Source organism: Prionailurus bengalensis, chromosome E3 (genome assembly GCF_016509475.1).
Source record: "Prionailurus bengalensis isolate Pbe53 chromosome E3, Fcat_Pben_1.1_paternal_pri, whole genome shotgun sequence".
NCBI lineage: Eukaryota > Metazoa > Chordata > Mammalia > Carnivora > Felidae > Prionailurus > Prionailurus bengalensis.
This window is the reverse complement of record NC_057357.1, coordinates 22,139,519-22,162,500: the sequence shown is the minus strand read 5'-3', so window position 1 is coordinate 22,162,500 and position 22,982 is coordinate 22,139,519. Positions and strand designations below refer to the sequence as shown.

Below are 22,982 nucleotides of genomic sequence, written 5' to 3'. Positions count from 1 at the left end.
CCATCGGCGACAGTCTCCTGGCAGTGGGGGCGTAGGTGCCTTGGCCCTGAAGGGGAGCATACAAGTGGTTGGTGTAGACGAGTCTCCCAGGGAATTGGTCTATGGAGGGAGAGACTGAGAGACCGCTAGAGGGAGACAAAGGGCCAGAAAAGCTTTTGTGTGCTTGCGCATTTGATAATTTGGGACACACTGGAGTGTGGTTTTCCGGGGAAGGAGGGGGAACCCCTGGAGGAGAGACTGCAGAAGAATAACGTCGCAAAGGGGCCCCGTGAGGACAGGTCTGCCCTGTTTTCTGCTTAATCCCCAGAGCTCGGAACGTGGCCTGGCACAGAACGGCACTGAATAAATGACCGAATCCGTGAATGAATAAATTTTCACACTGAATTGAAGAAACAGATGCCGTTCAAATGTAGAAATGCAGGGGTGCCTGGGTGGCTCAGTCAATTCAGCAGCTGACTCTCGATTTTGGCTCAGGTCATGATCGCAGGGTTGTGAGATCGAGCCCCACATCGGGCTCCATGCTGAGCATGGAACCTGCTTGAGATTCTCTCTCTCTCTCTCTCTCTCTCTCTCTCTCTCTCTCTCTCTCTCCCTCTGCCCCTCCCCCCGCTCACTTGTGTGTGCTCTCTCTCAAATAATTAATAAATAAATAAATAAATAAATAAATAAAATGCAGAAATGCTCTGAAAAGAGGAACCAGGACATCCAAGTACTCTCTCCACCTTCCTAGCACACCTGTAGCACGTGCTTGACTCCATGGAAACCCCTAGAAGCCGGGCAGGTACCCCAGGCCTGATTCTCCTATCCAGTCTTTAATCCTGGACATTTGTCTTTCACGCTGCGGTGGTTTATGTTTCTCTGTAAGAATACATCTATAGAAAGGCATTAATGCTTTTTAAAAGAAATTTGTGGAAGAATAAATGGCATATGATGAACTGTGTGTATTTAGATGCCCAACTGAAAGAGTCTCAACATCTGTGTAAGTGACGGAAACCGTTACGACAATCAAGCTGGTAAACATATCCATCACCCCCAAGAGTGTCCTTGTTCCCCTTTGTCACATCCCTCTGTGACATCCTGCCACCGCCATCTCCAGATGAACATCAATCTGCTGTTGTAACAGATTCAGTCACATTTCCTAGGATTTTACACAGACAGAATCATTTGGTATATCCTCTTTTTTTTAGATCTGGTTTCTTCCCCTCGATATAATATTTTTGGGATTTTTGAGCAGAGAGAGAAGTCTCTACAGAATGTTCACAATCTTGTCCTGTTTGGTGCTTTTCTCAATGGCTTAGACAAAGATGTAGAAGAATTATGTTTACATTAAAATCCTCAAGGGGTGCCTGGGTGGCTCAGTCAGTTGAGCGTCCGACTTAGGCTCAGGTCATGATCTCGTGGTTTGTGGGTTCTAGTCCCACGTCAGGCTCTGTGCTGACAGCTCGGAGCCTGCTTTGGATTCTCTGTCTTCCTTTCTCTCTGCTCCTCCCCTGTTCACGCTTGCTTTCTCACTCTCTCTCTCAAAAGTAAATAAACATTAAAAAAAAAATAAATATTTGGGGGTGCCTGGGTGGCTCAGGTCATGATCTCACAGTTCATGGGTTCGAGCCCCGCATCAGGCTCTGTGCTGGCAGCTCGGAGCCTGGAGCCTGCTTGGATTTTGTGTTTCCCTCTCTCTCTGCCCCTCCCCTGCTCGCACTCTGTCTGTCTCTCTCTCTCTCAAAAATAAACATTAAAAAAATTTTTTTTAATAAATATTTTTTTTTAATTGTTAAGTAATCTCTGCACCCAACATGAGGCTCGAACTCACAACCCCAAGATCACATGCTCCTCTGCCTGAGCCAGCCAGGAGCCTGCCCTGGAGCTCCCTCTTTTTTTTTTTTTTTTTAATTTTTTTTTAACGTTTATTTTTGAGACAGAGAGAGACAGAGCATAAACGGGGGAGGGTCAGAGACAGAGGGAGACACAGAATCCGAAACAGGCTCCAGGCTCTGAGCAGTCAGCACAGAGCCTGATGTGGGGCTCGAACTCACAGACTGCAAGATTATGACCTGAGCCGAGGTCGGACACTTAACCGACTGAGCCACCCAGGCGCCCCTGGAGCTCCCTCTTAAGCAAGGGAGGCAGAAACCACATAGATCACATCCCCCTCAATCCACTGGCCGCACCACCGCCTGTGGGGCTGGCCAGTGGCATCTGGGAAGGAAGAAGGACAGATTTTGCTGGCCAGTCCCCCACCTCAGATGATCCTTTTTTTTTTTTTTTGTAAGTTTATTTATTGTGTGTGAGAAAGAGCAAGCGGGGTAGAGGCAGAGAGAGGCAGGGAGAGAGAATCCCAAGCAGGCTCTGTGCTGTCAGCACAGAGCCCGACGCGGGGCTCGAACTCACGAACCGTGAGACCGTGACCTGAGCCGAAATCAAGAGTTGGACGCTGCACCAACTGAGCCACCCAGGCGCCCCTCAGATCATTCTTTTGACGAAGGGGAGACTGAGGCACAGACAGGTGAGGCAACTTGCTGTAACAGCCAGGACTTAACCAAAGCGGGCAGGCAGAGCCCTGGCATCGGGTCCAGGCCCTACAGCTGGCCCCACACCAGGACTCTCCGGCTCTTCCATGCAGCCCAGGCCCAACAGGTGGCAGTTTTGGCAAAGCTGGCTTCCACGGGGCCCTGTTCCACTCTGATGATCTCCAAGTGCGTAGAAGTGACACTCCAACCTTCAACCTCTCTGTCATGAACGCCACCCTTCTCACCAGATCTTTCAGGATCTGTTAAAGCGTTTAGTGATTAAGCAGCGGCCTCGCTGATTCATTAACAACCCACTCCACGCTGACCGGCAAGGTCTACGGAGGTACAAACAACTTTGCCGTGCGGCCCCTCGTGCACAAATGCGCTTTCCAAGGAGGGGACGTGCCTTTCCACACCTTGTTTGCCTTTGGGTTTAAATAGAATATCCACGAGACTTTCCCTAAATGCAGACTCCTGTCAACAATTCTCAAGGACTTTCGGATCTAGGACTTTTTATAAGAACCCCGAAGAGCTCTCATTTATGTGGGTTCTATCGACAGCAATTTATAGAACTAAACATTTAAATGAGGAAGCAACTTAGGGGCGCCTGGGTGGCTCAGTCAGTTAGGCGTCCGACTGTGGCTCAGGTCATGATCTCACGGTTTGTGGGTTCCAGCCCCGCGTCGGGCTCTGGGCTGATGGCTCGGAGCCTGGAGCCTGTTTCGGATTCTGTGTCTCCCTCTCTCTCTCTGACCCTCCCCCGTTCACGCCCTGTCTCTCTCTGTCTCAAAAATGAATAAACGTTAAAAAAAAATTAAAAAAAAAAAGTAACAATAGCAAACCCACTGCATGTTAAATAAATTACACTCTTATGAAAAGTAACCATATTTTCCTGAAAGATTTGGTGAGAAGGGTGGCATTACTCCGCATACTGGCCCAGCTCTTGAATGTCTGGGTTAATAGAAGACGGCTGGATTCTCACACCTGCTCCTGTGTTCAGTCTGTTGTGACAGCTCATGTCAGGTGGCCTCTGGAAAACTCCACTGGACATTCGTGAAATGATGAGAGAAAAAAAGAAACGTGGCATCTTAGTATTATAAAGACCATTGTAGGTATCGCCTCATTGAGTCTTCCTGACAAAACACCTCGGTACGATTATGACATCCCGTTTTTGCAGAGGAGAGAATATGGACTCAGAGCACTTGAGTCCTGTCTATCAGAACACACAGCGAGGAGCAGAGAAGCCAGAATGAGGACAGGGGTCAGCCTGCCCCCTCATCTCTGGCATCTTAATCCCCCCCCCGCCCCCGCCCGCCCCGCTGCTCTCCACCATTGTCCTGCAGCCAAGGCAGACCCCCCACATTTGTGAGAACCGGGACCTGGGCAACAAACAAAACTGCAAAAGAGAGAGAGAGGCGGAGAGGGAAGAAAAAAAGTGCACTTTTCCTCACTGGATCCAACATGGAGAGAAAGAAGGCCTGAGATTCTCACTGACAACCAGGCAGCTCATGGTTAACTATGGGGTTAAGTGTGGGGAGAAGGAAGGAGCCGATGTGCCAGGTCGGGGGCTTCTCTCCAGATGTTGTTTATTCTTCATTTATTCTGCTGCAAAGTGAGCAGTAAAAACATCCCTTTGGAAGAAGAAATATTGTTGACATGTCGATACCACCCAAAGCAATCTACAGATTCAATGCAACCCTTATCGAAATAGCACCAGCATTCTTCACAGAGCTAGAACAAACAATCCTACAATTTGTATGGAACCAGAAAAGACCCCGCATAGCCAAAACGATCTTGAAAAAGAAAACCAAAGCAGGAGGCATCACAATCCCGGACTTCAAGCTGTACTACAAAGCTGTAATCATCAGGACAGTATGGTACTGGCACAAGAACAGACACTCAGTTCAATGGAACAGAATAGAGAACCCAGAAATGGACCCACAAACAGATGGCCAACTAATCTTTGACAAAGCAGGAAAGAATAGCCAATGGAATAAAGACAGTGTCTTCAGTAAGTGGTGCTGGGAAAACTGGACGGCGACATGCGGAAGAATGAACCTGGACCCCTTTCTTACACCAGACACAAAAATAAACTCAAAACGGATGAAAGACCTCAAGGTAAGACAGGAAGCCATCAAAATCCTCGAGGAGAAAGCAGGCAAAAACTTCTCTGATCTTGGCCACAGCAACTTCTTACTCAACATGTCTCCAGAGGCAAGGGAAACAAAAGCAGAAATGAACTATTGGGACCTCATCAAGATAAAAAGCTTCTGCACGGCAAGGGAAACAATCAGCACAACCAAAAGGCAACCGACAGAATGGGAGAAGGCATTTGCAAATGACATATCAGATAAAGGGTTAGTATCCAAAATCTGTAAAGAACCTATCAAACTCAACACCCACAAAACAAATAATCCAGCGAAGAAATGGGGAAAAGACATGAATAGACACTTCTGCAAAGAAGACATCCAGATGGCCAGCCAACACATGAAAAGATGCTTAACATCACTCATCATCAGGGAAATTACAAATCAAAACCACAATGAGATACCACCTTACACCTGGCAGAATGGCTAACGTTAACATCTCAGGCAACAACAGATGTTGGCGAGGATGCGGAGAAAGAGGGTCTCTTTTGCATTGTTGGGTGGGAAAACAGAAGAGACTCATAAATATGGAGAACAAACTCCATATTTGTGGGTTGTGGGAGGGGGGATGGGCTAAATGGGGAAGGGGCACCAAGGAATCTACTCCTGAAATCATTGTTGCACTCGATGCTAACTAACTTGGATGTAAATTAGAAAATAAATACACTTTTTTTTTCAACTTTTTTTTTTTTTTTTTTTTAATTTTTGGGACAGAGAGAGACAGAGCATGAACGGGGGAGGGGCAGAGAGAGAGGGAGACACAGAATCGGAAACAGGCTCCAGGCTCTGAGCCATCAGCCCAGCGCCCGACGCAGGGCTCGAACTCACGGACCGCGAGATCGTGACCTGGCTGAAGTCGGACGCTCAACCGACTGTGCCACCCAGGTGCCCCAAATAAGCACTTTTTTAAAAGAAACATCCTTTTGGACAGGGAGGAAAGTGACTTGCCCCACGTCTCACAGTTACTAAGTAAAAAAAAAAAAAAAAAAGTGTCTTGTTTTCCTCTTGCTTTTATTTACTTGGTTTTACTTGACGTACCTGGTTTCCTCGGAACCACCCAGGAAAGCTCGCCTACCGCGGCAGGGCTTAGGGTTTGCCTTCTTTCAGTTGTTAGAACAAATAGCAGCATTGACAGGTAAGTGTGCGGTGGGTGAAGGTGGATTTCTAAAAGGCTGTAGAAAACTTGGGAAGGAATTCCAACCTGGAGGAGCTCAGCCTGGATTCCAGAGTAGGAGGGGGTGTGACATGGGGACACCGAGGGACGCTCTGACCTCGAGTCCGATGTGTGGGTTTTTCCCCACACCACCACGCAGTTCTGCGACACCAGCGGGTGTCCCACACCTCGACACAATTTGGACACTGTCTCCTTGGAGAGGAGGTTAAGGGCTCAGTCCCATGAGACTGCTCCCTCCCCGACTTCACCTGTGCTTCTGACCCACCCAGTATAGATGGGACATGAAGACACCCTCCTCACGTGGGATTAATTTGCTAGAGTGGCTCGAAGAGCTCAGAAACGTTTTACTTGCTAGATCACCTGTATATTATGAAGGGCTCGTAGAGCAAGGCAGTGGGGGAAAGGGTGCAAGCTCCATGCCCTCTCTCTCTTTCTCTCTCTTCCGCAACCCCCACGTGTTCATCAACCCAAAAGCTTTCCAAACCTGGTCCTTTTTGGGTTTTTATAGAGGCTTCATTACACAGGTATGACTGATTAATTCGTTGCCATTGGCGATTTATTCAACTTCCGATCCCCCCAGAGGTCAGCGGGTGGACCCTAATCAAACCCTAATCACACCCAGCCCCTACCCTGCTGGGTGGGTCCCAAAGTCACCTCATTAACATGACAAAAGTCACCTTGATCTCTCTCATCAGCTCAAAAAGTTCCAAGGGATTTGGGAGCTTGGTGCCAGAAACAGGCACGGAGACCAAATATAGGCTCTTATAAATCGCTACATCGGCGATTACAAACTACAATTTTTTAAAATGTTTTTATTTTTGAGAGACAGAGAGTCAGCAGGGGAGGGGCAGAGAGAAATGGAAGCAGGCTCCAGGATCTGAGCTGTCAGCACAAAGCCTGATGTGGGGCTTGAACTCATGAACTGCGGGATCATGACCTGAGCCCAAGTCGGATGCTTAACCGGCTGAGCCACCCAGTCGTCTCACAAACTACAATGTTTTAACTTTTTTGTTAATATCGAGTTACTTGCCGAACCTTATACATAAAAATCCGGCTTTGGGATTTCTCTTAAAAATCAGGCACTTTGGAAACATTGGGACTGCCTTCTCCAGTGGAAACAGTAGAATGGGACCAGCTGCTGGGAGGTGGTATTTGGGGGGGGGGGCGGGGACAACAGCCTCTGCCATCAGAGAAGCACGGGCTGTATTTGCACACTCCTTGTTAGTACATTCTGTCCTATTTTATTCAGGAATTGTTGCAGGATTTTTTACCCCGATACTGGGATTTGTTGTCTCACTGCTTGGAGGAATGAAGAGGTGGACACAAAATAAAATGAGCAGCAGGAAAAAGTTAATTTGAGTATAAGATCAGAAAGCAAGAGGGCTCCGTCGGTTAAGCGTCCGACTTCGGCTCAGGTCATGATCTCTCAGTTCATGAGTTCAATCCCCACGTCAGGCCCTGTGCTGACGGCTCAGAGTCTGGAGCCTGCTTCCGATTCTGTGTCTCCCTCTCTCTCTGCCCCTTCCCTGCTGGAACTCTCTCTCCGCCTCTCGAGAATAAACATTAAAAAGGAAAAGAAAAGACCAGAAAGTAAGAGTAGTATGAAAGCTCTCTTTCCAGAGAGGGGGCATTGGGAAGTGAACGCCCATGACCATGTCGGCAGTATGAGGGGCGGTCTATGGCCAGAGGGTTCCTTGGGTTCTACATTTTATGGTCTACTTATTTTTAGTCAGGTCTTTTGTCAATTTCCTAAGTGAGGGGGAGTAGGCGGTGTCTGTTACCTCTTTAAAGAGAAACTTAATGCGGGAGGGAGTTTGCACAGAGGTTAGACCTTCCCAGAAGACCTGTTTTAAAACTTGTGTTTTGGGGCGCCTGGGTGGCTCAGTCGGTTAAGCGTCCGACTTCAGCCAGGTCACAATCTCGCGGTCCGTGAGTTCGAGCCCCGCGTCGGGCTCTGGGCTGATGGCTCAGAGCCTGGAGCCTGTTTCTGATTCTGTGTCTCCCTCTCTCTCTGCCCCTCCCTCGTTCATGCTCTGTCTCTCTCTGTCCCAAAAATAAATAAACATTGAAAAAAAAAAAAAGAAAAAAAAACTTGTGTTTTTCCCCACCTAGAGACCTTCTAGCCCTTAGCCTCTCCCTTTCTGCCTCCTGTATCCATCAAATGTACAGATTCCTGCCCCTCCCAACGTAAATGTCATATTTATTACAGTACCTATATATATCTTTATTATTTATAAACTGTATAAAACTGTACTATTTCCTATTTAAAAAAATTTTTTAAGTCTATTTGAGAGAGGCAGAGACAGCACAAGTGGGGGAGGGACAGAGAAAGAGGGAGACAGAATCCCAAGCAGGCCCCACAGTCAGCACAGAGCCTGATGTGGGGCTCGAACTCATGAAACCGCGAGATCATGACCGGAGCCGAAACCAAGAGTCAGACACTTAACCGACTGAGCCACCCAGGCGCCCCATCTTTTTTTATTCTTAATTTATTTATTTTTGACCTTATTTAAGTTTGACCTCATTCTCATTAAGTTACCTCCAGCTGATCTCTTAACTCAGGCAAAAGGCCGGAGGGCAAAGCATCCCCTAATGGGAACCAAAACTACCCCCTCAGGCAAGAAGGACCGCCCGGAGCCAGCAAGACCCCACCCGCGATTGACCCCAGGAAGACGACGCCCTGACCTTTACAGCCCACCAGCCTGGGTCCACTGACCTTTGTCCCACATTTCCTTATATAAACCTGCAGGTATTTTCAGAACTTTGGAGAAAGTTTCTCTGCCTTTGGATTTTGTCAGAGGCCTGCGGCCGTCCTTGCTCTGCTCGGAGCCCCCCCCCCCGCCCCCCGCTCCCCCACGCCCTGCACCGAGCCAGGCTGTCGCACCCCTGCGCCCCGGCCCCGGTTTCGGAAGGTACGTACCTATTCCTTCGCGTCTGGCTCGGCCTCCGAGGTTCAGCCGCGGCGGCGCCTGTCGGCAGCTTGTTGCTACCGAAAAGTAGCGTGGTTTTCCACGGAGCGTGACGGCACCTGCTTGTCCCCGTCCCCGCGGTGCGTCCTGGGGCAGCGGTGAGCCAGACCTCAGTGTACAAGTCTTCGTGGCGACGTCTGTTTTCATCCCTAGAGAAATACCCCGAGCGTGCAATTGCTGGGCCGCGGAGCTGGGAGGGGTGCGTTCACTTTAGAAGAAACTTCTGAAAACCTCTTGCACGTGGTCGTGCTGTTCTCAGGGGGTAGCCAGCGGGCCACGCCCAGCTTTTACAAATTAACAGCCCTGAGACTTACTTCTCGCTTACTTATTTTCTGAGACTTTATTTAAAAAAAAAATTTGTTTTGAGAGAGAGAGAGCTCCAGTTCCAGCTGGGGGGGGGGGGGGGGGGCAGGGGAGTGGGGGGTGGGTGGGGCAGGGGGCTAGAGAATCTCAAGCAGCATGGAGCCTGCCTTGGGCGTCCACCCCACCACTCTGGGAGCATCAGTGGCTCAGTTGGTCCACCGTCCCACTCTTGATTTCAGCTCAGGCTATGATCCCAGACAGTCATGAGACTTTACACAAAATTCTGGACCTTTCAGTTTTCTAGAACAATCAGAAGGTCTGGCACCATTGGGCCTGTGTTCCTCCTCACATGACAGCTGAGCCAGGACTGCCCCCTTTAGCAGGGACACATGCTCTCCAGTGGGCCGCAGCCCCACCTGGCCAGCCTCCTCGCTCTGACCCCGGAACCTGCCTGCTGTCCCCCTACCCTGCCCCCCACTCTGTAGGGCTCTGGGTTCCCATCCTAAGTCTGCCGCTCACCTCTCGGTGACCTTGGGCAAGTTACTGGCCTCTCTCTTTCCTCATCAGTAAAAGGGAGATAATCAGGCTCCGTCTCAGAGTTGTTGGAAAGACCACCTGAGCAAAGACGTGGAGAGAGAGCACTTAGAACGAACCTGATGCATCTTCATTATCGCTGTCCTTTCTGAATTATGCTGCAAGGTGGGGGTGCTGCACACCCAGGGCCCAGCAGGGTCTGGTGAAGGAAGAAGGTGGGTTGTAGGTAGGGGTCTGTGGTGACACAAGTTGGCCACGACGCTACTCCAGCCAGTGGCTGTCATGTGGCACTGTGGGCCTGGTGTGGCCACATCTTCATAATGGGTTTGTTTTTTTTTTTTAATGTTTATTTTTGAGAGAGACAGAGTGCAAGCAGGGCAGGGGCAGAGAGGGGGGGAGACACAGAATCCGAAGCAGGCTCCAAGTAAGCCACTTAACCGACTGAGCCCCCCAGGCGCCCCCCAGATCTTCAGAATGTTCTACGAAAGTGGGAGATCAGTCTTGTTTAAAGTCTCATCCTTTGTAGATGCTAGTGTCTATTTCAAAACTTGTTTGAATGCTCTGAACATCCAGTGGAAGCGTTGCGCTGTCCTCCATTGCCTGTCCCAGTGCCGCGGGCCCCTAGGGCCGTGGCTTGGTCGTTCCCCATAGCTCCCCTGGGCTCCAGACGCTTGTCTTTGTGCTGCCTTGGCCCGGAGAGCACCCGGCAAAAGGGGCTGAACAAAGGGTGGTCACTGTTACTGCTGCTGCAGTGATGGGGCCGCGGCTGCAAGTGCCCTCCTGGGATTTTTCCGCTGTCCCCTGCCTCCCCCCTCATCCCCCCCCCCCAGTCCCCGCATCTCTCCTCCCCCCTTCCCCCAGCTCGTCCCAAGCCCGCCTGTCCCCAGCGTGGAGGCGGGCCAGTGGAGGAGTGGGTGAGTGAAGCAGGACAGTTCGGGGCTCCTGCCACTCCCCCACCCCTCCCTGCCACTCTCCTACCCCTCCCTGCCGTGGGCACCCTACCAGGTGGAGGCTGTGTGGGCGGAGCTCAGGGATTACCCTCCTCCCCACTGGGGCCTGCATAGAGTTCAGGGGTTCGGGGCTGGGCCCACCGTCTCTGGTGCCTGGGGATATCATTCTCTTCCTCGCCCCTGCCTGTAGTGGGGCTGGAATTTGGAGTTTGACCTGCAAGGAGGCTCTCAGCTGTAGGCGGTGCAGGAGAGGGCGGCCGCTGTCCCCTGGCTAGGAGGGGGGAGGAGCCGGCGGGGGGTGGGGCCCTTCTCCACAACCTCCTTCTGCCTCAGAAGCCACGGGCAGGCCCCAGGGCAGGTGAGCCCTGCATCAGAGGAAGGTAAGGTTCCTTGCTGGCACCTTGCCCAACCTGGTGCCCATTCTCCACACTGGGGACATTGGTCTGGGGAAGGGAGGCCCTGGTGGCTGAGAGGACTCCCGCTGTGAGCCAGGGGTGGGGGCATAGCTCCTCTCTACCGGGCACATGGAGTGTGTGTTGTTGGGGGTTGGGTACAGCCCAATGGCACCAAGCTGGGTCCCCGTTTGTCCACTTCCCAAGTTCGGAGTTGGTGGATCATTTCACTTCACTGAGCCTCAGGTTTCTTATCTGTTAAATGGGAATGTAAACCCCAGCCCAGCCCAGCCCAGCCTGCAGGCGTGCTATCTCCCAAGGACCCAAAGAGATAATGCGGGTGGAAATATCTTTGTAAACCCCTGAAAGGCCGGGGGGATGGGCTGCTGCCTGCCCCGCTGCTATTTACAAGGCAAATCTGAGTTTCACTGCAATGTGCTGGCACATGTACTGGCCTCCTCCTCCTGGGCCTGGTCAGTCCCTGCGGAGGACACAGCCACCCTGATTCACAGAGAGAGACAGACAGCCATCCGGAAGCACGCCCAGGTTTGCACTGATAGTGAGAGGCAAAGCCGAGACTCTGCTCCCACAGCCATGAGCTCACCCACAACATCTGGCCGACAGTGGGTGTCGTGCTGGATGATTCTGGAGAAGCGCAAGGGAGAGGTGCCCTCCCGAAGTCCTTAGGGATAGGACTTGGGGGAGGAGGGGTCATAACGTGCAAGGGTATATAGCAAAAGCTCTGGAAATCCCATGGTTTTGTTTGTTTTTTGTTTAAAAAAAATTTTTTTAATGTTTATTTATTATTGAGGGACAGAGAGAGAGCATGAGCATGGGAGGGGGAGAGAGAGAGGGGGACACAGAATCCAAAGCAGGCTCCAGGCTCTGAGCCGTCAGCACAGAGCCCGACGCGGGGCTGGAACTCATAATCCGCGAGATCATGACCTGAGCCGAAGTTGGATGCCCAACCGACTGAGCCACCCAGGCTCCCCTTTTGTTTGTTTTTTTTTACTGGAAACCCCATGTGTGCTACCCAGATGTCTATTGAGTGCCAGCTTCGGAATAGTGTGAGCAAGACACACATGGTCCCTGCTTTCCAAGAGCTTACAGTAGCGGGGACGGCCAATGATGACTCATACCAACCCGACATCTTGTTGGACTCAACAGTGAGGAAAAGTCACCTTTGTTCTGACGGCAAATAACTTAAGGACCCGATTTAGGCTGAGGCGGGGAGAGAGCTCCTCTGGGCTTGTGATGGTAGGATAACATCTGAAGCCCGGATAGGAGCTGGTCAAGCCGAGGCTGGAGAGAGGGAAGAGCATTCCAGGCAGAGGGAACAGAATGGCGAAGACTCTGAGGCCAGAGTAGTGCTCAAGGGCCGGTGAGAGATGAGGCTAGTGATGTCCTGATCTGACTTATGGTCTACGATCCCTGTGGCTTCCACCCGAGGGGTGGGTTGGAAGGGGACGAGGCGAGAGGTCCTCACCCTAGTGCTGGCTTGGGATGGATGGACGCCTGGAAGTAAAGGGAAAATGGATGGATTCAGCCATGCTTGGGAGGTGGAAGGGAATGAATTAGGGACCAATAGATTCCGGGAGTTGAGAAGGAGACCCTCTAAGTGCTTCGACAGTGTGTGGCCCTGGCAATGGCCCTCGTAGCCATCTCGCTTGGGCACAGGACCCCCCACACATCGCAGGTGCCCACAGACCCCTGGACGGGTGAGTGAATGAATGGACGCATGACTTAAGGCTCTTGGGCGTCTGCAAGCGGCAGGTTGTTCAAAGTGGCCGCTGAGCGTCATGGCGGGTCCTGGCTTCCAACAGCGTGCTCCCCAAATTGGACGTGTTCTTTTATTTATTTATTTATTTATTTATTTATTTATTTTTTAACATTTATTCATTTTTGAGACAGAGAGAGACAGAGAATGAACGGGGGAGGGTCAGAGAGAGGGAGACCAGAATCTGAAACAGGCTCCAGGCTCTGAGCTGTCAGCACAGAGCCCGACGCGGGGCTCAAACTCATGGACCACGAGATCATGACCTGAGCCGAAGTCGGCTGCTTAACCGACTGAGCCACCCAGGTGCCCCTGGACGTGTTCTGTTTGAGGAATCACGAGACAAGGTCATCCCTGAAGGTCCCCACCCCTGGCATTTTCCCTGCCAGGCAGCGGTTACAGGCTTAGGCGGTAAGCCTGGGTTGCACCTGGGTTCAGTCATTTACCAGCAGTGTGACTTTGGGCCCGGTGCCGCTGCTTTATTTTTCTCCCGTGTTCAATGGGGTTAATCAGAGACCTGACCTCTCGGGTGTTGTGGATTTAAAATGAGATTCACACACGTAGGTGGCCAGGATCCACTTGACCACAAAGTCCAGGCTCTTTTTTTTTTTTTTTTTTTTTTTTCTCTAACAAGGACAAGGATACACCAAGTATTCTAGACTTAATCATGTTATATAATGGACTTGTTTAAAGTTTTTAACAAGCCTGTGACATAGGTCTTGGTATTACCCCCATTTTATAGATGGGGAAACTGAGCCTCAGAGAAGTTGTTTGCCCAAGATCACGGAGCTAATAAGAGGCAGAGCCAGGATTTGAATCAGGCCATGCAGTGCAAGTATCTTTATGTTCGATCAGGGCAGCTCTTTCCCAGAGAGCTTTGGTCTATAATTAAGTCTTGCAGGAAAATAGTTGTTGTCTGTTGTCAGAGCAGGGCCCCTCCCTAGTTTCTGTCTGTCTGTCTCTTTTATTTCCTGTCCCCAATAATGTGGTTTGACAAATGTACCTGCGTCCTGGCAAAATACGTCAAACTATTTTGTGTCTTGCATGTGTTTAACATATGCAGATGATGTTATGCTGTAAATCTTGTTCTGTTTGTTTCTGTTTCTTTTGTGATGAAATGTTTCAAGACACGTAAGTTATAAAGAATCATGTAGGGGCGGCCTGGGTGTCTCAGTCGGTTGAGCGTCCTGGGCTGAGCGACTCTGGGTTTCGGTTCAGGTCATGATCTTATGGTTTGTGAGTTCGAGCCCTGCACCAGGCTCTGTGCTGACAGCGCGGAGCCTGCTTGAGATTCTCTCTTTCTCTGTCTCTGTCTCTGTCTCTCTCTGCCCCTCCCCTGCTCATCCCCTCTCTCTCTCTTTCTCAAAAAAAGAATAATGTAAATCTGACCCCCGGCAGTGGACGCACACAGGGGAACCAGCCTAAGAAACCTAGGGCCCACACCCCACCTGTGGACGCATTTCCCGGTCTTTTCCTCGGACTGGGGTATGGAAAATTTCCACATCTGCTGTGGCAAATTATGTAACCGGCTAAAAGGAAAAGGGTAGGCTGCCATCCCTGGGTGCTGGGCTTCCTTTGTTCTCCAGCCCATCGGTGACTGCTAGGGCAGGGTGTTCTTACAAACAAAGCTGTTGTTACAAGGACAGCTTTGTCCGCACTCCCGCTAACCCTGCCCTCCCATACAGAGAGGGTCCCTCCCAGGAGGTGAACCCGGACCCCACCCCCAGCTTGGCCCCGTCTAGAACAGCGCAAGGGCACAGGGCTCTCACGTACAGAGCTGCAGGGGCCATGTCTGCCCCACTCACTACTTTGTGCCTAGCACAGACCCTGGCACACAGCTGGTGCCTAATAAATGCTTGTGGAAAAGAACAGAAAAGGCGGGAGGGAAGGAGGAAGGGAGCAGACAGGCAAGACGGGCGGGAGGGAGGAAATAACGACAGAACAGCCAGTATCGGATAATGCAAGTTCCTTCAGCTGAGGACCTGGGTTCGAATCCTACCGCTGGGCATTTACTGTGACCTAGAAGCAAGTGGCGAAGACTCGAGCCCAGCTCACTTTTCCCTCTTCATGCCTCCGTCTCCCACCTGTAAAGGGGACTGGTGTGTGCCTCACAGGCTGACCAGATGAGAAGTGATCTCCATGCCTTCAATCCACAGTGCTCACAGATTTTGCTCAGAAGGGGCTCATTGAGCCTGTGAGCATGTGGGTGAACCAGCAGTACTGGGGTTCACAGCTTCTCTGATCCCCACTCCTAATCCTGCCACACCCACGGGCCGGTCCCTCCCGGCCCCTGGCAGGGCCCCCACCTCCCTGGGACCCAGGAAGAGCCTGGAGTCGGTGCCAGCCTGCCCGGAGCTGTGATGAATAAGTTGTTTATCCGCTCCCACCGCCCTCGGTGCCTGGCGGGCAGAGGCCTGCAAGGGGCAGCTGGGGGAGGGGCCGCCTCACCCTTCAACCCACTGCCCCTCCTTCCTCCCTTTCAGACCTGCTGGGTTCTAGAACCATCCACCCTACTCCTCAGTTCTGCATCAATCTCCGCCTTGAACTGCTTCCTGAGCTCTAAGCCCTCACCTTCCCCGAAGCCCCTGGATTTGGAAGCAGCAGGTCGGTGTGTTTAAAAACATAGGCTGTGAAACCATACAGATCGGGGTTCGAGCCCTGGCTGTGGACATGATGCTAAACCTCTCCCAGCCACAGCTTCTTGGCTGATCACGTGCACTGACCCTACCTACCTAATAGGGATTTCACCCTTGAGCTACCCTGAGGGACCATCCAGCCCCCTCCTCTCCAAGCCTCCAAAATGTGCCTCTCCTGGTAAGACCCTTTTTTATGAGCCTCTCTTCTGGCCCAAGAAACTAGCCTCCCTTCCCACTTTCTTGAACAAAGACTTTGCAGGTGTCTGGTCCAGTTAGGTTGGTCCGGAGCAGGATATTACCCCATTTCACAGATGACAATGGCCATGAAATCTAGGCTGATTGACTGCTGGGTGAGGGGAATCCTGGCTTCTGCTACTCAACTTCCTCCTGTATTAGGACAGAGTAAGTGTCTGAGCTGGGTCTGCCCACTACTGGCTGGCTTCCCTCTTTCCCTCCTTCTCTCTTCCCTCTTTCCCCTCCATAAATGCGGTGGACCCATGGCTGCTTGGGTCTTCCCTTCCAGGGAAGATTAGGTCTGAGAAGCTGTGAGCACCCTCCCAACAGAACTAGGCAAGGTGCAGCCCCAGGGAGAAGTTCAAAGTCATACTTGGCATGCGAAGGAAACGTAAGATCATAGAGCGCCCCCCTGAGGCATCTTGTCTAAGTGAACATCCAGTCCCCTCTTATAGGGCTCTAAGGTCCTGTTCTCCACCCAGGGGACTTCTGTGGTTCTTACAGTTGGGAGAAGATGCTCCTGGCGTCCAGTGGGTAGCTACCAGAGAGGTTGTTAAACATCCTGTGTTGCACAGGACAGCCTCCCCCACCCCATAACAAAGAGTTATTGAGGATGAGGAAACATACTCTAGGAACAAGGAACAGCCTGCCCAGGTAATCAGGCTGTTCTGTCTGCGGGAAATTACTCCCCAATCCTTACCCTGTTGATTAATCACCAAGCCCTATTGATTTTTAAAAAAAATTTTTGGAATGTTTATTTATTTTTGAAGGAGAGACAGAGTGTGAGTAGGGGAGGGACAGACAGAGAGGGAGACACAGAATCCGAAACAGTCACCAGGCTCCCAGCTGTCCTGCATAGAGGCCAGTGCGGGGCTCAAACTCACAAACCGTGAGATCATGACCTGAGCCAAAATCGGACGCTTAACCGACTGAAACACCCAGGCGCCCCAAGCACTGCTGATTTTTTTTTTAATTTTTTCTTAACGTTTATTTATTTTTGAGACAGAGAGAGACAGAGCATGAACAGGGGAGGGTCAGAGAGAGAGGGAGACACAGAACCCGAAACAGGCTCCAGGCTCTGACCTGTCAGCACAAAGCCCGACGCGGGGCTCGAACTCACGGACTGCGAGATCATGACCTGAGGTGAAGTCAGCCGCTTAACCGACTGAAACTCCCAGGCGCCCCAAGCACTGCTGATTTTTTTTAAAAAAATTTTTTTTAACGTTTATTGATGTTTTTGAGACAGAGAGAGACAGCATGAACGGGGGAAGGTCAGAGAGAGGGAAACACAGAATCTGAAACAGGCTCCAGGCTCTGAGCTGGCAACACAGAGCCCGACGTGGGGCTCGAACTCATGGACCGCGAGATCATGACCTGAGGTGAAGTCGGCCGCTTAACTGACTGATCCACCCAGGTGCCCCATGCACTGTTGATTTTAACCCCAAGTTATTTCTCACATCCTCTTGCACGCCCCTCTAGATTTCATCTAAAGTCTGTGGCATTACACGGTCACCTTCCTGCTTCTAGTCAACCTACCCTCACCCCCATTGGATCCTACAACTCCCTTGTCCATTAACCCAGAGCACAGGTGTGCCATGGGAGCATGGCTGCCCAACAGGGGATGCTTTGAAAAAGTACGGGAGCATCTTTGCTTATGACAGTCGTTTGGGGGTACCACTGGCCTTCGGTGCATGGAGACCAGAGACGCTAGACTCCCCGAAATGCACAGAACTGCCCCATGCAGCATGAACTTTCGAGATGTTCCAGACTTGCATGTGGGTGAACAACATGCTTATAGACTAGAGCTCCAGTGTATATGAAACACCAAGTGGTTTGTTTTTAATTTAAAATTTTTTTGATATTTGTTTATTTGTTGATTGATGTTTGTTTATTTTTGAGAGAGAGAGAGACAGAGACACAGAATCTGAAGCAGACTCCAGGCTCTGAGCTGTCAGCCCAGAGCCCAATGAGGGGCTCGAAGTCCCGAACTGCAAGATCGTGACCTGAGCCGAAGTCGGACACTTAATCAACTGAGCCCCCCAGGCGCCCCAAATTTTTTAAAGCAAAGAATGTGCCTGCTTTTCTCTTCACAGCATTGTCTCAAATATTTTTCAGTGCTCTGTCTTAAAAGCACGGTGTTGCTTGGACTTTTCCATAACCATTTAAAATCACAGTAGGCTATTTGTAGTTACATTTTGGGGGAGTCAAAAACCGCACGTGGATTTTCGGCTGCATGAGACGGTCAGCACCCCAACCCCCACATTGTTGATGCTGGTGCTGTTCCTCTGCGGATTCACTTTTGATTCTGAGGTTTTGCACTAAAATGGCTTCCGACTTTCTCATTTCCCTTAAGTTCAAAACTTAGCGTAATGGGTGCAAGTGTCTGACTGTTCTTGGGGTCTCCCGTGGAGTCAGCAGATCGGTGATATGTTGAAGCATTCATCAGTTTATCATAAATGGCTTTCCTTTTATTTCTTTTGGACTTAAAGCATTGTATAGATTTTTTAAAAAGTGATGTGTGAGGGCGCCTGGGTGACTCAGTCGGTTAAGCGTCTGAGTCTTGGTTTTGGCTCAGGCCATGATCTCTGGGTTTGTGAGTTTGACACCCCCCCCCCCCCCACCGCGTCAGGCTGCACGGAGACATCGTGGGGCCTGCTTTGATTCTCTCTTCCCTGCTCCTTCTCCGCTCCTCCCTTGCTCCTGCTCTCTCTCTCAAAATAAATAAATTGATTTAAAAATCTTTATAAAAATATTTGCTATAAAAATATTTGCTATGTTTGATGTCTGAGAAGTTGGGAATCTCTGACCCTATAAAAATCCTTTAATGACATCAAAGGGCTGAGATAGTCACCTTCATATCTGATCGGCCCCACTGCCCAGTCCCCTCTTCCTAATCTCACCTAATACTCAGGCAAGAATCTGGCGATTCCTTAAACGTGACATGCTTATTCACACCTCAGTGTGTAGATGGGGGGCAGTGTGTAGATCGTGGGGGGCATCATGAGTCTTTTCACTTCCCAGACCTCCAGAGTGGAGTCACACACTGGGAATAAGTCCATGCCCAAATCGCTTATGGTTGAAAATCACCCTTAGGAGTTTTATTAGTTTCCAATTATTGCTGCAAAAAATCACCAGAAGGTAGTGGCTTGAAACGATGCAGGGTTATTATCTTACAGTTCTGGAAGTCACAAGTTCTAAATGGGTCTCCCTGGGCTAACATTAAGGTGACAACACGGCTGAATTCCTTTCGGATGCTCTAGGGTAGAATGCGTTCATTTCTGTTCCCAGCTTCTAGAAGCTGCCTGCTTTCCTTGGTTTGCGGGCCCTTTTACTCCATCTTCAAAGCCAGCAACATTGGCCCAAATCCTTCTCATGCTGGTCCTCTTTTCAGATTCTCTCTTCACTTTTGCAACCTTTGTGGTTGCAATTATCTCACTCAGACACTTCAGGGAAAATCTCCCAATTTTAAGGAGAGCTGACTGGCAACCTTAATTCTGTTTGTAAACCCAATTGTCTTTTGGCCATGTAACTTAACATATTCACAGGTTCTGAGGATTAGAAGGTGCCCATCCTTGAGGGGGACATTCTGTTCCCCGTAGGAATCCCTTAAATTGCCCACAGAAGTACAGTATACTGAGAAACAGCCGAGGACATAGTGGTTCAAGGCATGGATTCTGGAGCAAGATTATTTGCCTTCAAGTCCTGTCTCTGCCACTTGAGCCATATTAATCTTAGACAAGTTCCCTGTGTCTCAATGTTGCCATCTGTAAAATGGGGGTGAAAATAATAGTGCCCACTTTACAGGTTTGTAAACACTTAGAATGATGTAGGAGGTGCTATATATATTACAAAATATATTCAGTTTTACGGGCCTGGCCGACACTGGAACAAGACTAGTGTCCCGCCGACCCTCAGACAAGATGTTGGCTCGACTCTTGCCCACCTCTGAGGTTCCTCAGAAATGGGAAATAACCCCAGGGTCTTGTTTTACTCTCAACTCTTGGTCATGTGCTCCTGAAGTGGGATGGGATGATGAAACCATCTGTACTATTCAGTTTGTTCTTAATATTTTGCCGAGTGAGTGGCTGAGTTGCTAAAAATTAGCTGTTGATTTGATGTGACTTCAAATCATTCGTTTGCTGAATGAATGAGTGAATGGACGGACGGATGGATGGATGGGTGGGTGGATCTGCCTTCCTGGGAGATCTGTCCCCACTACACATCTCTCCGCAGGTGTCCTTTTGCTTGCTCCAAGGAGGTAGCCACGCAGAGGGTGAGGAGGTAGCTCTGGTGCTGGCATCTGACCTGCTTTTGCACTTCCCGCAAGATTGAAAGTTTGCTCAGGACCATGGAGAGCAGCTCCGGCAGTCCTCAGCCCACGGAGTCCGATCCCCTGGAGGCTTTTCCCCAGAGGAGCCTGGAGCCAGGTGACATCGCGGTGTTGGTTCTGTACTTCCTCTTCGTCCTGGCTGTCGGACTTTGGGTAAGCCAGGCCAGAGGAGGCAGAGGAAGAAACTCGCCCAAGGTCGTACAATAATTAGAACTTTAAACTTGTAAAAATACAGAGTTGACCATGGGTCAGGTGCTGTCTTAGGCACTTTCATCTCATGCTATGTCATGTAATTTGCACAGATGTCTATGAAGAAGACGCTACTGCTGTACCCATTTTATAGATAAGGACACTGAGGCTCAAAAGTGGAAACTCCTTGTTGTATATTAGTAAGTTAGCACAGCTGGGTTAGAATCCATATCTCCTTCACTTTGAAGCCCATGTTCTTTTTTCTTTTTTAAAGCAAGCTTTTTAAAACAATGTTTTTCATGTTTTTTATTTTTGAGAGAGAGAGAGACAGAGTGTGAGCAAGGGCAGGGGAGGGACAAAGAGACAGGGAGAGACACAGAACTCAAAGTGGGCTCCAGGCTCCATGCCGTCAGCACAGAGCCCGACACGGGGCTTGAACCCACAAACTGTTGAGATCACGACCTGAGCTGAAGTCGGACGCTTAGCCGAATGAGCCACCCAGGCGCCCCAGCTTTTTTTTTTTTTTTTTTTTTTTTTTTTTTAGGCAATACAGTCACAAGGTTCAAATAAAAGCAACTTAGGGGGGGGGTCTGGGTGGCTCAGTTGGTTGAGTGTCCCGACTTTTGATCTTGGCTCAGGAGTCATGATCTCAAGGTTTGTGAGTTCGAGCCCTGAGTCAGATTCTGCACTGATAGCCCGGAGCCTGCTTTGGATTCTCTCTCTCCCTTTCTCTCTGCCCTTCCCCCACTCTCTCTCTCTCAAAATAAACACTAAATAAATAAATAAATAAATAAATAAACAAACATTTAAAAAAACATAGTGAAAATTTCACTACTACCCTTCCCTTCACGAGTAACCACTGTTGTAACCTTGTTTGTACATTAATTTGAGTTTCCTTATGGAAATCTGAGCAAATATTATCATGTATATTTACCTCTTTCTTAAATAGGAAGTAGGTTATTATACTGTTGTTTTTTCACCTTGCTGTTTTTCACCTATCATGATCTCTGGGATATCTTTTTTTTTTTTTTTTCAACGTTTATTTATTTTTGGGACAGAGAGAGACAGAGCATGAACGGGGAAGGGGCAGAGAGAGAGGGAGACACAGAATCGGAAACAGGCTCCAGGCTCTGAGCCATCAGCCCAGAGCCCGACGCGGGGCTCGAACTCACGGACCGCGAGATCGTGACCTGGCTGAAGTCGGATGCTTAACCGACTGCGCCACCCAGGCGCCCCTCTGGGATATCTTTTCATATCAGTGCATAGAAGCTTCCTTGTCTTTTTAAAAGTTGCACAGGATTGGGGTGCCTGGGTGGCTCCTTGCGTTGAGCATAGAACTTTGGCACAGGTCATGATGTTACGGTCTGAGAGTTCAAGCCCTGTGTTGGGCTCTGTGCTGACAGCACGGAGCCTGCTTGGGATTCTCTCTCCCTCTGCCCCTCTCCCCCACTCACGCTCCCTGTCTCTAAAAAAATTGCATTTATCTTATAATAAATGAGGCTGGACACCCTTACATATGTTTAAAGACCACTTCATTCCTTTCTGTGATGCACGGTTTCATATATTTTTCCCATTTTCATTAGGTTCTTGTTCTTTTACTTACCAATTTCTAGGAGTTCTTTATTCTTTTAAAGTTCTTATTTGTTGAAGTAATCTCCACACCTGGCATGGGGCTCAGACTCGTGACCCCAAGATCAAGAATGGCATGTCCCTCCTCTGACTGAGCCAGCCAGGTGCCCCTAGGCACTCCCTCCATGCTCAGAACATTAGTAATTTGGGGATAAGGATGCTGAAGAGAAGATACTGCTATCTGGGTTTTAGGCCATTGGGTACAAAAGACTTGAAGGCTGAGCCCCAAGGTGTCCCCACTTTGCTCCAACGATTTATACATCATTTTTCTACTCCTACCCCTTAGCTTTCCCTCCTCCAAGTCAACAAGGGGATGCAATGCTGGACGTTCCAAAGACCTTTCTCTGCACACTCCCCTGCCCTCCGCTCTTAGCAGGACATAGTGAGATGGAGGAGACATTGTTGAGAGTAAGAGTTTTCATGTCAGACAGCCTTGGGGTCAGGGTTAAGTTAGGGTGAGGTTGGAGGCACTGGGAATCGGTATTTTCACAAGAGGACCAGGAGTCTCTGATATATTACTAGTTTGGGAACCCTGGATTTAGATAATCCCTTTCACGGAGTTCTTTATTTAAAAAAAAAAATTAAGTTTATTTATTTATTTTGAGAGAGAGAGAGAGAGAGAATATCCCAAGCAGGCTCCACGCTGTCAGCACAGAGCCCAATGTGGGGCTCGAACTCATGAACCGTGAGATCATGATCTGAGCTGGAGGACACTTAACCTGCTGAGCACCAAAGTGCCCCGGGAGTTCTTTATTAAAAAAAAATACTTCCTGTGTCAGGAATGAACCGGAATGAGCCTCAGGTTCTGTTTTCTATAGCAAGGTCATTTGCAGGGATGAAAAGATACCATTTCCTGCCATGTCCTATCCAGTAAGAATCCCCTCATCAGCGTTCGCACCCAGGCTCAGAGACGTGCAACTGCTTGCCAAGATCAGACAAGCCACTTAGCAGCCGAAATGTGTCTATTCGAACACCTTCGATGCTTAGAAGCTCACTCCTTCTAAAGACAGTTTTGTTGGCCGGCTAAGGACATGGGCTCCCAAGGCTGACCTGGACCTGAATTCCCGGCACTTCTGCTCTCAGGAAACAATGGCACTAGAGTGACTTTACTTCTGAGTCTCATTTTCTTCGTCTGTTAGATGGGCCTCATGATACCAACTTCATAGGAGTTTGTAAGGATTAACATGAGATAAAGCGCAGAGATGCTTAGGCGC

General features: G+C 49.7%; 1 protein-coding gene and 1 long non-coding RNA gene across 2 annotated transcripts in view; one reads left to right on the top strand and one right to left on the bottom strand.

Annotated features, from left to right (window-relative positions):
- The window catches only part of LOC122471540, a 48,222-nt gene extending 39,116 nt beyond the window's left edge, over positions 1-9,106 (bottom strand). Inside the window, exons 1-2 of the long non-coding RNA XR_006294205.1 lie at positions 8,749-9,106; positions 1-46 (exon numbers count right to left, since the gene is read on the bottom strand). The exon at positions 1-46 is cut by the window's left edge and continues 102 nt beyond it. This is a non-coding gene — a long non-coding RNA (uncharacterized LOC122471540). The remainder of the gene's footprint in view (positions 47-8,748) is intronic.
- A 1,754-nt stretch (positions 9,107-10,860) lies between these two features.
- The window catches only part of SLC5A11 (solute carrier family 5 member 11), a 49,163-nt gene continuing 37,041 nt past the window's right edge, over positions 10,861-22,982 (top strand). Inside the window, exons 1-2 of the mRNA XM_043560265.1 lie at positions 10,861-10,964; positions 19,854-20,103. Coding sequence (XP_043416200.1) covers positions 19,969-20,103 — 135 coding nt within the window. The 5' untranslated portion in view covers positions 10,861-10,964; positions 19,854-19,968. The remainder of the gene's footprint in view (positions 10,965-19,853; positions 20,104-22,982) is intronic.